Source organism: Oncorhynchus mykiss, chromosome 21, assembly GCF_013265735.2.
Source record: "Oncorhynchus mykiss isolate Arlee chromosome 21, USDA_OmykA_1.1, whole genome shotgun sequence".
NCBI classification, from domain to species: Eukaryota; Metazoa; Chordata; class Actinopteri; order Salmoniformes; family Salmonidae; genus Oncorhynchus; species Oncorhynchus mykiss.
This window is the reverse complement of record NC_048585.1, coordinates 63,334,323-63,348,153: the sequence shown is the minus strand read 5'-3', so window position 1 is coordinate 63,348,153 and position 13,831 is coordinate 63,334,323. Positions and strand designations below refer to the sequence as shown.

Here is a 13,831-nt window from a genome sequence, read left to right as displayed (position 1 = left end):
CTATACTAGACACCACTAGTTCTATCCCCCTATACCAGACACCACTAGTTCTATCCCACTATACCAGACACCACTAGTTCTATCCCCCTATACCAGACACCACTAGTTCAGTCCCCCTATACTAGACACCACTAGTTCTGTCCCCCTATACCAGACACCACTAGTTCTGTCCCCCTATACCAGACACCACTAGTTCTGTCCCCCTATACCAGACACCACTAGTTCTGTCCCCCTATACCAGACACCACTAGTTCTGTCCCCCTATACCAGACACCACTAGTTCTGTCCCCCTATACCAGACACCACTAGTTCTGTCCCCCTATACTAGACACCACTAGTTCAGTCCCCCTATACTAGACACCACTAGTTCTGTCCCCCTATACCAGACACCACTAGTTCTGTCCCCCTATACTAGACACCACTAGTTCAGTCCCCCTATACTAGACACCACTAGTTCTATCCCCCTATACCAGACACCACTAGTTCTATCCCACTATACCAGACACCTCTAGTTCTATCCCCCTATACCAGACACCACTAGTTCAGTCCCCCTATACCAGACACCACTAGTTCTGTCCCCCTATACTAGACACCACTAGTTCAGTCCCCCTATACTAGACACCACTAGTTCTATCCCCCTATACCAGACACCACTAGTTCTATCCCACTATACCAGACACCTCTAGTTCTATCCCCCTATACTAGACACCACTAGTTCTATCCCCCTATACCAGACACCACTAGTTCTATCCCACTATACCAGACACCTCTAGTTCTATCCCCCTATACCAGACACCACTAGTTATGTCCCCCTATACCAGACACCACTAGTTCTGTCCCCCTATACCAGACACCACTAGTTATGTCCCCCTATACCAGACACCACTAGTTCTATCCCCCTATACCAGACACCTCTAGTTCTATCCCCCTATACTAGACACCACTAGTTCTATCCCCCTATACCAGACACCACTAGTTCTATCCCACTATACCAGACACCTCTAGTTCTATCCCCCTATACTAGACACCACTAGTTCTGTCCCCCTATACCAGACACCACTAGTTCTATCCCACTATACCAGACACCTCTAGTTCTATCCCCCTATACCAGACACCACTAATTCAGTCCCCCTATACTAGACACCACTAGTTCAGTCCCCCTATACTAGACACCACTAGTTCTATCCCCCTATACCAGACACCACTAGTTCTATCCCACTATACCAGACACCACTAGTTCAGTCCCCCTATACTAGACACCACTAGTTCTGTCCCCCTATACCAGACACCACTAGTTATGTCCCCCTATACTAGACACCACTAGTTCAGTCCCCCTATACTAGACACCACTAGTTCTGTCCCCCTATACCAGACACCACTAGTTCTGTCCCCCTATACCAGACACCACTAGTTCTATCCCCCTATACCAGACACCACTAGTTCTGTCCCCCTATACTAGACACCACTAGTTCTGTCCCCCTATACCAGACACCACTAGTTCTATCCCCCTATACCAGACACCACTAGTTCTGTCCCCCTATACCAGACACCACTAGTTCTATCCCCCTATACCAGACACCACTAGTTCTGTCCCCCTATACCAGACACCACTAGTTCAGTCCCCCTATACTAGACACCACTAGTTCAGTCCCCCTATACTAGACACCACTAGTTCTATCCCCCTATACCAGACACCACTAGTTCTATCCCACTATACCAGACACCACTTGTTCTATCCCCCTATACCAGACACCACTAGTTCTATCCCTCTATACTAGACACCACTAGTTCTATCCCTCTATACCAGACACCACTAGTTCTGTCCCCCTATACCAGACACCACTAGTTCTGTCCCTCTATACCAGACACCACTAGTTCTATCCCCCTATACTAGACACCACTAGTTCTGTCCCTCTATACTAGACACCACTAGTTCTGTCCCCCTATACCAGACACCACTAGTTCTGTCCCCCTATACCAGACACCACTAGTTCTGTCCCTCTATACCAGACACCACTAGTTCAGTCCCTCTATACCAGACACCACTAGTTCTGTCCCTCTATACCAGACACCACTAGTTCTGTCCCTCTATACCAGACACCACTAGTTCTGTCCCCCTATACTAGACACCACTAGTTCTGTCCCCCTATACCAGACACCACTAGTTCTGTCCCTCTATACTAGACACCACTAGTTCTGTCCCCCTATACTAGACACCACTAGTTCTGTCCCCCTATACCAGACACCACTAGTTCTGTCCCCCTATACCAGACACCACTAGTTCTGTCCCCCTATACCAGACACCACTAGTTCTGTCCCCCTATACCAGACACCACTAGTTCTGTCCCCCTATACCAGACACCACTAGTTCTGTCCCTCTATACCAGACACCACTAGTTCTGTCCCCCTATACTAGACACCACTAGTTCTGTCCCCCTATACCAGACACCACTAGTTCTGTCCCTCTATACCAGACACCACTAGTTCTGTCCCCCTATACTAGACACCACTAGTTCTGTCCCTCTATACCAGACACCACTAGTTCTATCCCCCTATACCAGACACCACTAGTTCTGTCCCTCTATACTAGACACCACTAGTTCTGTCCCACTATACCAGACACCACTAGTTCAGTCCCTCTATACCAGACACCACTAGTTCAGTCCCCCTATACCAGACACCACTAGTTCAGTCCCTCTATACTAGACACCACTAGTTCTATCCCTCTATACCAGACACCACTAGTTCAGTCCCCCTATACCAGACACCACTAGTTCAGTCCCTCTATACTAGACACCACTAGTTCTGTCCCTCTATACCAGACACCACTAGTTCTGTCCCCCTATACTAGACACCACTAGTTCTGTCCCCCTATACCAGACACCACTAGTTCTGTCCCTCTATACCAGACACCACTAGTTCTGTCCCCCTATACTAGACACCACTAGTTCTGTCCCTCTATACCAGACACCACTAGTTCTATCCCCCTATACCAGACACCACTAGTTCTGTCCCTCTATACTAGACACCACTAGTTCTGTCCCACTATACCAGACACCACTAGTTCAGTCCCTCTATACCAGACACCACTAGTTCAGTCCCCCTATACCAGACACCACTAGTTCAGTCCCTCTATACTAGACACCACTAGTTCTATCCCTCTATACCAGACACCACTAGTTCAGTCCCCCTATACCAGACACCACTAGTTCAGTCCCTCTATACTAGACACCACTAGTTCTGTCCCTCTATACCAGACACCACTAGTTCTGTCCCCCTATACTAGACACCACTAGTTCTGTCCCCCTATACCAGACACCACTAGTTCTGTCCCTCTATACCAGACACCACTAGTTCTGTCCCCCTATACTAGACACCACTAGTTCTGTCCCTCTATACCAGACACCACTAGTTCTATCCCCCTATACCAGACACCACTAGTTCTGTCCCTCTATACCAGACACCACTAGTTCTGTCCCCCTATACTAGACACCACTAGTTCTGTCCCTCTATACCAGACACCACTAGTTCAGTCCCCCTATACCAGACACCACTAGTTCAGTCCCTCTATACTAGACACCACTAGTTCTGTCCCTCTATACCAGACACCACTAGTTCTGTCCCCCTATACTAGACACCACTAGTTCTGTCCCCCTATACCAGACACCACTAGTTCTGTCCCTCTATACTAGACACCACTAGTTCTGTCCCTCTATACCAGACACCACTAGTTCTGTCCCCCTATACTAGACACCACTAGTTCTGTCCCCCTATACCAGACACCACTAGTTCTGTCCCTCTATACCAGACACCACTAGTTCTGTCCCCCTATACTAGACACCACTAGTTCTGTCCCTCTATACCAGACACCACTAGTTCTGTCCCCCTATACTAGACACCACTAGTTCTGTCCCTCTATACCAGACACCACTAGTTATATCCCCCTATACCAGACACCACTAGTTCTGTCCCTCTATACTAGACACCACTAGTTCTGTCCCCCTATACCAGACACCACTAGTTCTGTCCCCCTATACTAGACACCACTAGTTCTGTCCCCCTATACCAGACACCACTAGTTCTGTCCCTCTATACCAGACACCACTAGTTCTGTCCCCCTATACTAGACACCACTAGTTCTGTCCCTCTATACCAGACACCACTAGTTCTGTCCCACTATACCAGACACCACTAGTTCAGTCCCTCTATACCAGACACCACTAGTTCAGTCCCCCTATACCAGACACCACTAGTTCAGTCCCTCTATACTAGACACCACTAGTTCTATCCCTCTATACCAGACACCACTAGTTCAGTCCCTCTGGTCTAAATAGATCACTACATTTGTTTTATAAAAAAAAACATATTTAACCCGGTAATTTGACTGAGAAAACATTCTCATTTACATCAACGACCTGGGGAATTGTTACGGGGAGCGGAGGGGGGTGGGAGATGTAAGAGCCAATTGGAACCATTTACACACAGTAGTCAGTGATGTGGATCAGAGCAGCACATTCAATAAAGACAGGTGAGCACCACTTTAAATTTAGTTTGGTTTTATTTCTCACGTTTCGTCAAAACAGTCACTCGTAACGGGGGGGGGGGGGGGGGGGGGGATGGAAGGGCCGAAGATAAAAAACATAAAAAGTGGAAATTTGTCTTCTTCTGACCCCAAGAGGAGGGTAGACAGTCAGCGGTGGTAGAGGGATTAAAGGAGGAGATGGAGGGTTTAGTTGATTTTGGGGTGACGGTAGTCCTTGCCGGCGAACTTGGCCTTGTTTCCAAGCTCCTCTTCAATCCTGAAGGACATAAGTCAGGGATTAGAGGTCAGGATCCTTCATCTTTGCAACAGAAAATCTTGTCCAGCAGTTTGAATTGAACACATCTGGTATGTATATACACACACACAGTGGGGCAAAAAAGTATTTAGTCAGCCACCAATTGTGCAAGTTCTCCCACTTAAAAAGATGAGGCCTGTAATTTTCGTAGGTAGACTTCAACTATGACAGACAAAATGAGAAGAAAAAAAAATCTAGAAAAATCACATTGTAGGATTTTTTATGAATTTATTTGCAAATTATGGTGGAAAATAAGTATTTGGTCAATAACAAAAGTTTCCCAATATTTTGTTATATACCCTTTGTTGGCAATGACAGAGGTCAAACGTTTTCTGTAAGTCTTCAAAAGGTTTTCACACACTGTTGCTGGTATTTTGGCCCATTCCTCCATGCAGATCTCCTCTAGAGCAGTGATGTTTTGGGGCTGTTGCTGGGCAACACGGACTTTCAACTCCCTCCAAAGATTTTCTATGGGGTTGAGATCTGGAGACTAGCTAGGCCACTCCAGGACCTTGAAATGCTTCTTACGAAGCCACTCCTTCGTTGCCCTGGTGGTGTGTTTGGGATCATTGTCATGCTGAAAGACCCAGTCACGTTTCATCTACAATGCCCTTGCTGATGGAAGGAGGTTTTCACTCAAAATCTCCCGATACATGGCCCCATTCATTCTTTCCTTTACACGGATCAGTCGTCCTGGTCCCTTTGCAGAAAAACAGCCCCAAAGCATGATGTTAACACCCCCATGCTTCACAGTAGGTACTGTATTCTTTGGCTGCAACTCAGCATTCTTTGTCCTCCAAACACGATGAGTTGAGTTTTACCAAGAAGTTCTATTTTGGTTTCATCTGACCATATGACATTCTCCCAATCTTCTTCTGGATCATCCAAATGCTCTCTAGCAAACTTCAGACGGGCCTGGACATGTACTGGCTTAAGCAGGGGGACACGTCTGGTACTGCAGGATTTGAGTCCCTGGCGGCGTAGTGTGTTACTGATGGTAGGCTTTGTTACTTTGGTCCCAGCTCTCTGCAGGTCATTCACTAGGTCCCCCTGTGTGGTTCTCGGCTCACCGTTCTTGTGATCATTTTGACCCCACGGGGTGAGATCTTGCGTGGAGCCCCAGATCGAGGGAGATTATCAGTGGTCTTGTATGTCTTCCATTTCCTAATAATTGCTCCCACAGTTGATTTCTTCAAGCCAAGCTGCTTACCTATTGCAGATTCAGTCTTCCCAGCCTGGTGCAGGTCTACAATTTTGTTTCTGGTGTCCTTTGACAGCTCTTTGGTCTTGGCCATAGTGGAGTTTGGAGTGTGACTGTTTGAGGTTGTGGACAGATGTCTTTTATATTGATAACAAGTTCAAACAGGTGCCATTAATACAGGTCACAAGTGGAGGACAGAGGAGCCTCTTAAAGAAGAAGTTACAGGTCTGTGAGAGCCAGAAATCTTGCTTGTTTGTAGGTGACCAAATACTTATTTTCCACCATAATTTGCAAATAAATTCATTAAAAAACCTACAATGTGATTTTCTGGATTTTTGTTTCTCATTTTGTCTGTCATAGTTGAAGTGTACCTATGATGAAAATTACAGGCCTCTCATCTTTTTAAGTGGGATAACTTGCACAATAGGTGGCTGACTAAATACTTTTTTACCCCACTGTATATACTGTATCTATATATGGTATACACTACAGTAGTAACTTAGTATAAAGTCAGTCAGGGTGCAGTAGCTGGTGTTTTCCTGTAGGGGTCAGTCTACCATTACACTACATATATTAACTGAGTCGGTGTGCAGTAGCTGGTGTTTTCCTGTAGGGCATCAGTGTATTAAGGCTATAGTATTAACTAGGGTTAGTGTAACTAACCTCATCAGCTGGTTGTATTTGGCCAGACGTTCTGATCTACAGGGGGCCCCAGTCTTGATCTGTCCAGTGCAGAGTCCGACCACCAGGTCAGCGATGAAAGTATCCTCTGTCTCTCCGGAGCGATGAGACACCATCACACCCCATCCGTTAGACTGGGCCAGCTTACACCTGTAAGAATAATACAAAATTATTATTTAAACTTCTGAAGTACTTTTCATAACGGAAAGAAATCTCAAAGCAAAAAATGAACTAATACTATATAATGAGAAGCCTAGTCACTACTACACCCGTTTCACATAAGAGATGGTCAATTTGTCCATGTAATATAGTGCCTGTGGTGCAGCTCCAGCAGGGGGCCCTGTAATATAGTGCCTGTTGCGCAGCTCCAGCAGGGGGCCCTGTAATATAGTGCCTGTGGTGCAGCTCCAGCAGGGGGCCCTGTAATATAGTGCCCGTAACACAGCTCCAGTAGGGGAACCTGTAATATAGTCCTTGCGGTGCAGCTCCACTAGAAGGTCCTGTAATATAGTGCCTGTAGCGCAGCTCCAGCAGGGGGCCCTGTAATATAGTCCCTGTAGGGCAGCTCTGCGAGGGGGCCCTATACTTACGCCTTGATGGACTCTGTGACGGAGCCGATCTGGTTGACCTTGAGGAGCAGGCAGTTACAGGCCTTCTTCTCCACAGCCTGCTGGATACGCTTGGGGTTGGTCACTGTCAGATCATCTCCCACCACCTGTAGAATAACATACAGATTTTTTTACACCTTTATTTAACCAGGTGGCCAGTTGAGAACACCTTTATTTAACCAGGTGGCCAGTTGAGAACACCTTTATTTAACCAGGTAGGCCAGTTGAGAACAAGTTCTCATTTACAACTGCGACCTGGCCAAGATTAAGCAAAGCAGTGTGACACAAACAACAACACAGAGTTACACATAAATAAACGTACAGTCAATAACACAATAGGAAAGTCTATATACAGTGTGTACATATGAGGTAAGATAGGGAGGTAAGGCAATAAATAGGCCATAGTGGTGAAGTAATTACAATATAGCAATTAACACTGGAGTGACAGATGTGCAAGTAGAGATACTGGGGTGCAAAAGAGCAGAAAAACAAAAACAAAATATGGGAATGAGGAAGGTGGATGTTTACAGATGGGCTGTGTACAGGTATGTACTTGCTTAAACTAATATAATTTCTACTGACTCCTTGTGGATGTGTAACTCGCTAAAAAAACGCATTATTCTAAATAATAACGAATGCCGAAATTATTTTTGAACCGAACATTATCTAGCATCCCTCCTCCAGACCCAACATTATCTAGCATCCCTCCTCCAGACCCAACATTATCTAGCATCCCTCCTCCAGACCCAACAACATTATCTAGCATCCCTCCTCCAGACCCAACATTATCTAGCATCCCTCCTCCAGACCCAACAACATTATCTAGCATCCCTCCTCCAGACACAACATTATCTAGCATCCCTCCTCCAGACCCAACATTATCTAGCATCCCTCCTCCAGACCCAACAATATTATCTAGCATCCCTCCTCCAGACCCAACAACATTATCTAGCATCCCTCCTCCAGACCCAACAACATTATCTAGCATCCCTCCTCCAGACCCAACAACATTATCTAGCATCCCTCCTCCAGACCCAACAACATTATCTAGCATCCCTCCTCCAGACCCAACAACATTATCTAGCATCCCTCCTCCAGACACAACAACATTATCTAGCATCGCTCCTCAGGGTAGCCTAGTGGTTAGAGCGTTGGACTAGTAACCGGAAGGTTGCAAGTTCAAATCCCCGAGCTGACAAGGTAAAAATCTGTCGTTCTGCAAGGCATTTAACCCACTAGGCTGTCATTGAAAATAAGAATTTGTTCTTAACTGACTTGCCTTGTTAAATAAAGGTAAAATAAAAAGTCAGGCAGTGAGGCTAAATGAACTGTTTCGCTGCCAGACAAGGCTCCGCTGATAGGACTCTGCTGTTGGGACAGCTTTATGTAGGCCCTAACAGTTTGTGGGCACCGTCTCACCGCTATAGTGGAATTATTGTGTTGTGTAGTGGCTTTGCTGCCATGCATCAAAAATAAAAAAAATAAGCTTTTTTTCGGCCAGCTATCTAATCTTGGGGCATGGTCGAATTACCGACCGGGGTGGGGCCCATTGATCAGTTAATATATTAGAAACTGCAAACATTTGCCTGAACCCTAAGCCAAAATGTGTAGAACTGCAGGAAATGTGATGTAAAAGAGAATTTTTTCTCTCCACCCCTTTGCAATTTTGTATTGGCTGTCACCAGGGGTTACGTTAAAATGTTAGACCCCTATAGATATAGGGACCCACAGAGTTAGACCCCTATAGATAGAGGAAGAGCTGAAGACAAACAAACTGGACCCACCTGGATGTTAGACCCCTATAGATATAGGGACCCACAGAGTTAGACCCCTATAGATATAGGAGGAGCTGAAGACAAACAAACTGGACCCACCTGGATGTTAGACCCCTATAGATATAGGGACCCACAGAGTTAGACCCCTATAGATAGAGGAAGAGCTGAAGACAAACAAACTGGACCCACCTGGATGTTAGACCCCTATAGATATAGGGACCCACAGAGTTAGACCCCTATAGATATAGGGACCCACAGAGTTAGACCCCTATAGATATAGGAGGAGCTGAAGACAAACAAACTGGACCCACCTGGATGTTAGACCCCTATAGATATAGGGACCCACAGAGTTAGACCCCTATAGATATAGGAGGAGCTGAAGACAAACAAACTGGACCCACCTGGATGTTAGACCCCTATAGATATAGGGACCCACAGAGTTAGACCCCTATAGATATAGGAGGAGCTGAAGACAAACAAACTGGACCCACCTGGATGTTAGACCCCTATAGATATAGGGACCCACAGAGTTAGACCCCTATAGATAGAGGAAGAGCTGAAGACAAACAAACTGGACCCACCTGGATGTTAGACCCCTATAGATATAGGGACCCACAGAGTTAGACCCCTATAGATATAGGAGGAGCTGAAGACAAACAAACTGGACCCACCTGGATGTTAGACCCCTATAGATATAGGGACCCACAGAGTTAGACCCCTATAGATATAGGAGGAGCTGAAGACAAACAAACTGGACCCACCTGGATGTTAGACCCCTATAGATATAGGGACCCACAGAGTTAGACCCCTATAGATATAGGAGGAGCTGAAGACAAACAAACTGGACCCACCTGGATGTTAGACCCCTATAGATATAGGGACCCACAGAGTTAGACCCCTATAGATATAGGAGGAGCTGAAGACAAACAAACTGGACCCACCTGGATGTTAGACCCCTATAGATATAGGGACCCACAGAGTTAGACCCCTATAGATATAGGAGGAGCTGAAGACAAACAAACTGGACCCACCTGGATGTTAGACCCCTATAGATATAGGGACCCACAGAGTTAGACCCCTATAGATAGAGGAAGAGCTGAAGACAAACAAACTGGACCCACCTGGATGTTAGACCCCTATAGATATAGGGACCCACAGAGTTAGACCCCTATAGATATAGGAGGAGCTGAAGACAAACAAACTGGACCCACCTGGATGTTAGACCCCTATAGATATAGGGACCCACAGAGTTAGACCCCTATAGATATAGGAGGAGCTGAAGACAAACAAACTGGACCCACCTGGATGTTAGACCCCTATAGATATAGGGACCCACAGAGTTAGACCCCTATAGATATAGGAGGAGCTGAAGACAAACAAACTGGACCCACCTGGATGTTAGACCCCTATAGATATAGGGACCCACAGAGTTAGACCCCTATAGATATAGGAGGAGCTGAAGACAAACAAACTGGACCCACCTGGATGTCGACGGCGGCGGTGAACTTTGACCATGCAGCCCAATCATCCTGATCGAAGGGATCCTCAATGGACTGGACTGGAGGAAGAGGAGAGGAGTTAGAGGGGAAGGGATCCTCAATGGACTGGACTGGAGAGGAGGATGAGGAGTTAGAGGGGAAGGGTGTATATACTGTGTGTTTCTCTACGCACCGGGATATCCCTTGATGAAGCTCTTGTACAGATCTCCCAGCTGATCCCCGGTGATGTACCTGGCAGGGTCGTCAGGTGACTTGAAGTCTAGGTCGTACTTTCCTGCCTTGTAGAACTCAGAGGCGGCCACGTCCATGCCGATGATGATCTTGTCTGGGTAGCCGGCCTTCTCAATGGCTGACTTCAGGAGCTCCAGAGCTGGAGGGAGAAGAAAGGGTTAAAGTATCACACACCTCCGCCAGGGGGCCCTTTAGAATAGTCCCTGTGGTGCAGCTCCACAAGGGGGTCCTATAGTAATAGTCCCTGTGGCGCAGCTCCTACAGGGTGCCCTATAAACTCTTACCCTCGTTGTTCTCCAGGATGTTGGGTGCAAAGCCGCCCTCATCTCCTACGTTGGTGGCATCCTTTCCGTACTTGGCCTTGATCACGTTCTTCAGGTTGTGGTAAACCTCAGCTCCGATCCTCATGGCCTCGTGGAAGTTGGACGCTCCGATGGGCAGGATCATGAACTCCTGCATGGCCAGCTTGTTACCAGCATGGCTACCACCGTTGATCACGTTGAAGGCCTGGAGTTAGGGCAGGCAAGAACACATATTTTCTTTAGGAAATGTCATTTCTAATTTGATATGTTAGCCATTTTATTTATTTTTCATTTCAAAGCTGACAATATACTGTACATCAAGTATAAAGGTAGTTGTAAATATGAAGGTATATGTACTCATGGGACAGGGTGATGTCCTGGTTATATTATATAGGTAGGTATATGAGGGGGCAGGGGTCAGGGTTAAAGGTTAAACCTGTACTCACGGGGCAGGGCAGGATGACGTCCTTGTGTCCGGCCAGGTCAGCGATGTGTCGGTACAGGGGCACTCCCTTCTCTGCTGCTCCTGCCTTGCAGACCGCCAGAGACACGCCCAGGATGGCATTGGCTCCAAACTTAGCTACAGGAGGGGGAGAGGCATGAGGCAGGGGGAGTGAGGGAGGCAAGAGGGAGGGGGAGGCAGGAAGAGCAGGGGGGCAGGAGGTTGGGGGGGGGGGCATGAGGCAGGGGGAGTGAGGGAGGCAAGAGGGAGGGGGAGGCAGGAAGAGCAGGGGGGCAAGAGGTGGGGGGGGCATGAGGAGGCAGGAGGGTAAGGGGGGCAGGAGCAGGCAGGAAGGAGTGGGGGGCAGGTGGACTGTGTGAATATGCATATTGCTAAGAGTTTACATTGACAATGTTAAGCCTAACTTAATTTGAACAACAGGATGCATTATCAAAGTGCCCGCTCCCGTCAGCACGGACTCTATGCGTCAGCAGAACACGTTTCCTAGGAGATGTGTAGACGCAGACGAGGAATCCTGTGTTGATGGGAGTGGACGTTCGATAGAAGCAGAAGGTTTAAATTGGACTTAAGCGCTCAAACTTTGAATGTCAAGAAAGACAAAGGTGGAGAGACATACACTTGTTCTCAGTTCCGTCCAACTCGAGCATGAATTGGTCAATCTTCTCCTGGTCAACAACGCTGAACTTCTTCTCAATCAGTTTGGCAGCGATGTCCTTGTTTACATGATCCACAGCCTTAACGGTACCTTTAGAGATAGTAAAGATGATTAGATATTAAAGAGAGAAAACACTGTTAGATCACAGAGAAACCAATCAGTCTACTCCAGGGATATTCAAAACTGACTGTAGTCCAGTACCTCTACTCCATCGACCAGCACCTCTACTCCATAGACCTGTACCTCTACTCCATAGTCCAGTACCTCTACTCCATAGACCTGTACCTCTACCTCTACTCCATAGTCCAGTACCTCTACTCCATAGTCCAGTACCTCTACTCCATAGTCCAGTACCTCTACTCCATAGACCTGTACCTCTACCTCTACTCCATAGTCCAGTACCTCTACTCCATAGACCTGTACTTCTACTCCATAGACCTGTACCTCTACTCCATAGACCTGTACCTCTACTCCATAGTCCAGTACCTCTACTCCATAGTCCAGTACCTCTACTCCATAGTCCAGTACCTCTACTCCATAGTCCAGTACCTCTACTCCATAGACCTCTACTCCATAGACCTCTACTCCATAGACCTCTACTCCATAGACCTCTACTCCATAGACCTCTACTCCATAGACCTGTACCTCACCAGGTGACTGCAATTAACTAGCAGTTAGAAATTAAAATCAAAAGTGGAACTGGACTTATGGTCTAGATTTGAGTATCTCTCATCCAGATCAACAGATCCCAGAGAGGTAGATCAGCCCAGGTCAACAGATCCCAGAGAGGTAGATCAGCCCAGGTCAACAGATCCCAGAGAGGTAGATCAGCCCAGGTCAACAGATCCCAGAGAGGTAGATCAGCCCAGGTCAACAGATCCCAGAGAGGTAGATCAGCCCAGGTCAACAGATCCCAGAGAGGTAGATCAGCCCAGGTCAACAGATCCCAGAGAGGTAGATCAGCCCAGGTCAACAGATCCCAGAGAGGTAGATCAGCCCAGGTCAACAGATCCCAGAGAGACATAACTCACCTTTTCCCAGGTAGCGTGACTTGTCTCCATCTCTCAGCTCCAGAGCCTCATGGACACCGGTAGAGGCACCGCTGGGCACGGCTGCCCTGAAACGGCCTGAACACACAGAGAGAGAGAGAGAGAGAGAGAGGTTAGACTGCTGGGTCTCTCTGAACACACAGAGAGAGAGAGAGAGAGAGGTTAGACTGCTGGGTCTCTCTGAACACACAGAGAGAGAGAGGTTAGACTGCTGGGTCTCTCTGAACACACAGAGAGAGAGAGAGAGAGAGAGGTTAGACTGCTGGGTCTCTCTGAACACACAGAGAGAGAGAGGTTAGACTGCTGGGTCTCTCTGAACACACAGAGAGAGAGAGAGGTTAGACTGCTGGGTCTCTCTGAACACACAGAGAGAGAGAGAGGTTAGACTGCTGGGTCTCTCTGAACACAAGAGAGAGAGAGAGAGAGAGAGAGAGAGAGAGAGACAGAGAGAGAGAGGTTAGACTGCTGGGTCTCTCTGAACACAGAGAGAGACAGAGAGAGAGACAGAGATAGACAGAGAGAGAGAGAG

At 47.2% G+C, this 13,831-nt stretch overlaps 1 protein-coding gene across 5 annotated transcripts in view; it reads right to left on the bottom strand.

Annotated features, from left to right (window-relative positions):
- Positions 1–4,539: 4,539 nt before the first annotated feature.
- The window catches only part of LOC110500814 (beta-enolase), a 14,104-nt gene continuing 4,812 nt past the window's right edge, over positions 4,540–13,831 (bottom strand). For 3 of the 5 annotated variants that reach the window (XM_036958401.1, XM_036958402.1, XM_036958400.1), the window contains exons 3-11: positions 13,285–13,380; positions 12,215–12,343; positions 11,582–11,715; positions 11,118–11,340; positions 10,775–10,972; positions 10,585–10,712; positions 7,311–7,435; positions 6,703–6,870; positions 4,540–4,799 (exon numbers count right to left, since the gene is read on the bottom strand). In XM_036958401.1, coding sequence (XP_036814296.1) covers positions 4,730–4,799; positions 6,703–6,870; positions 7,311–7,435; positions 10,585–10,712; positions 10,775–10,972; positions 11,118–11,340; positions 11,582–11,715; positions 12,215–12,343; positions 13,285–13,380 — 1,271 coding nt within the window. In that variant the 3' untranslated portion in view covers positions 4,540–4,729. Of the gene's footprint in view, positions 4,800–6,702; positions 6,871–7,310; positions 7,436–9,316; positions 9,338–10,539; positions 10,713–10,774; positions 10,973–11,117; positions 11,341–11,581; positions 11,716–12,214; positions 12,344–13,284; positions 13,381–13,831 lie in introns of those variants that run through there. The other 2 variants (XM_036958403.1, XM_036958404.1) reach the window with 2 other exon arrangements.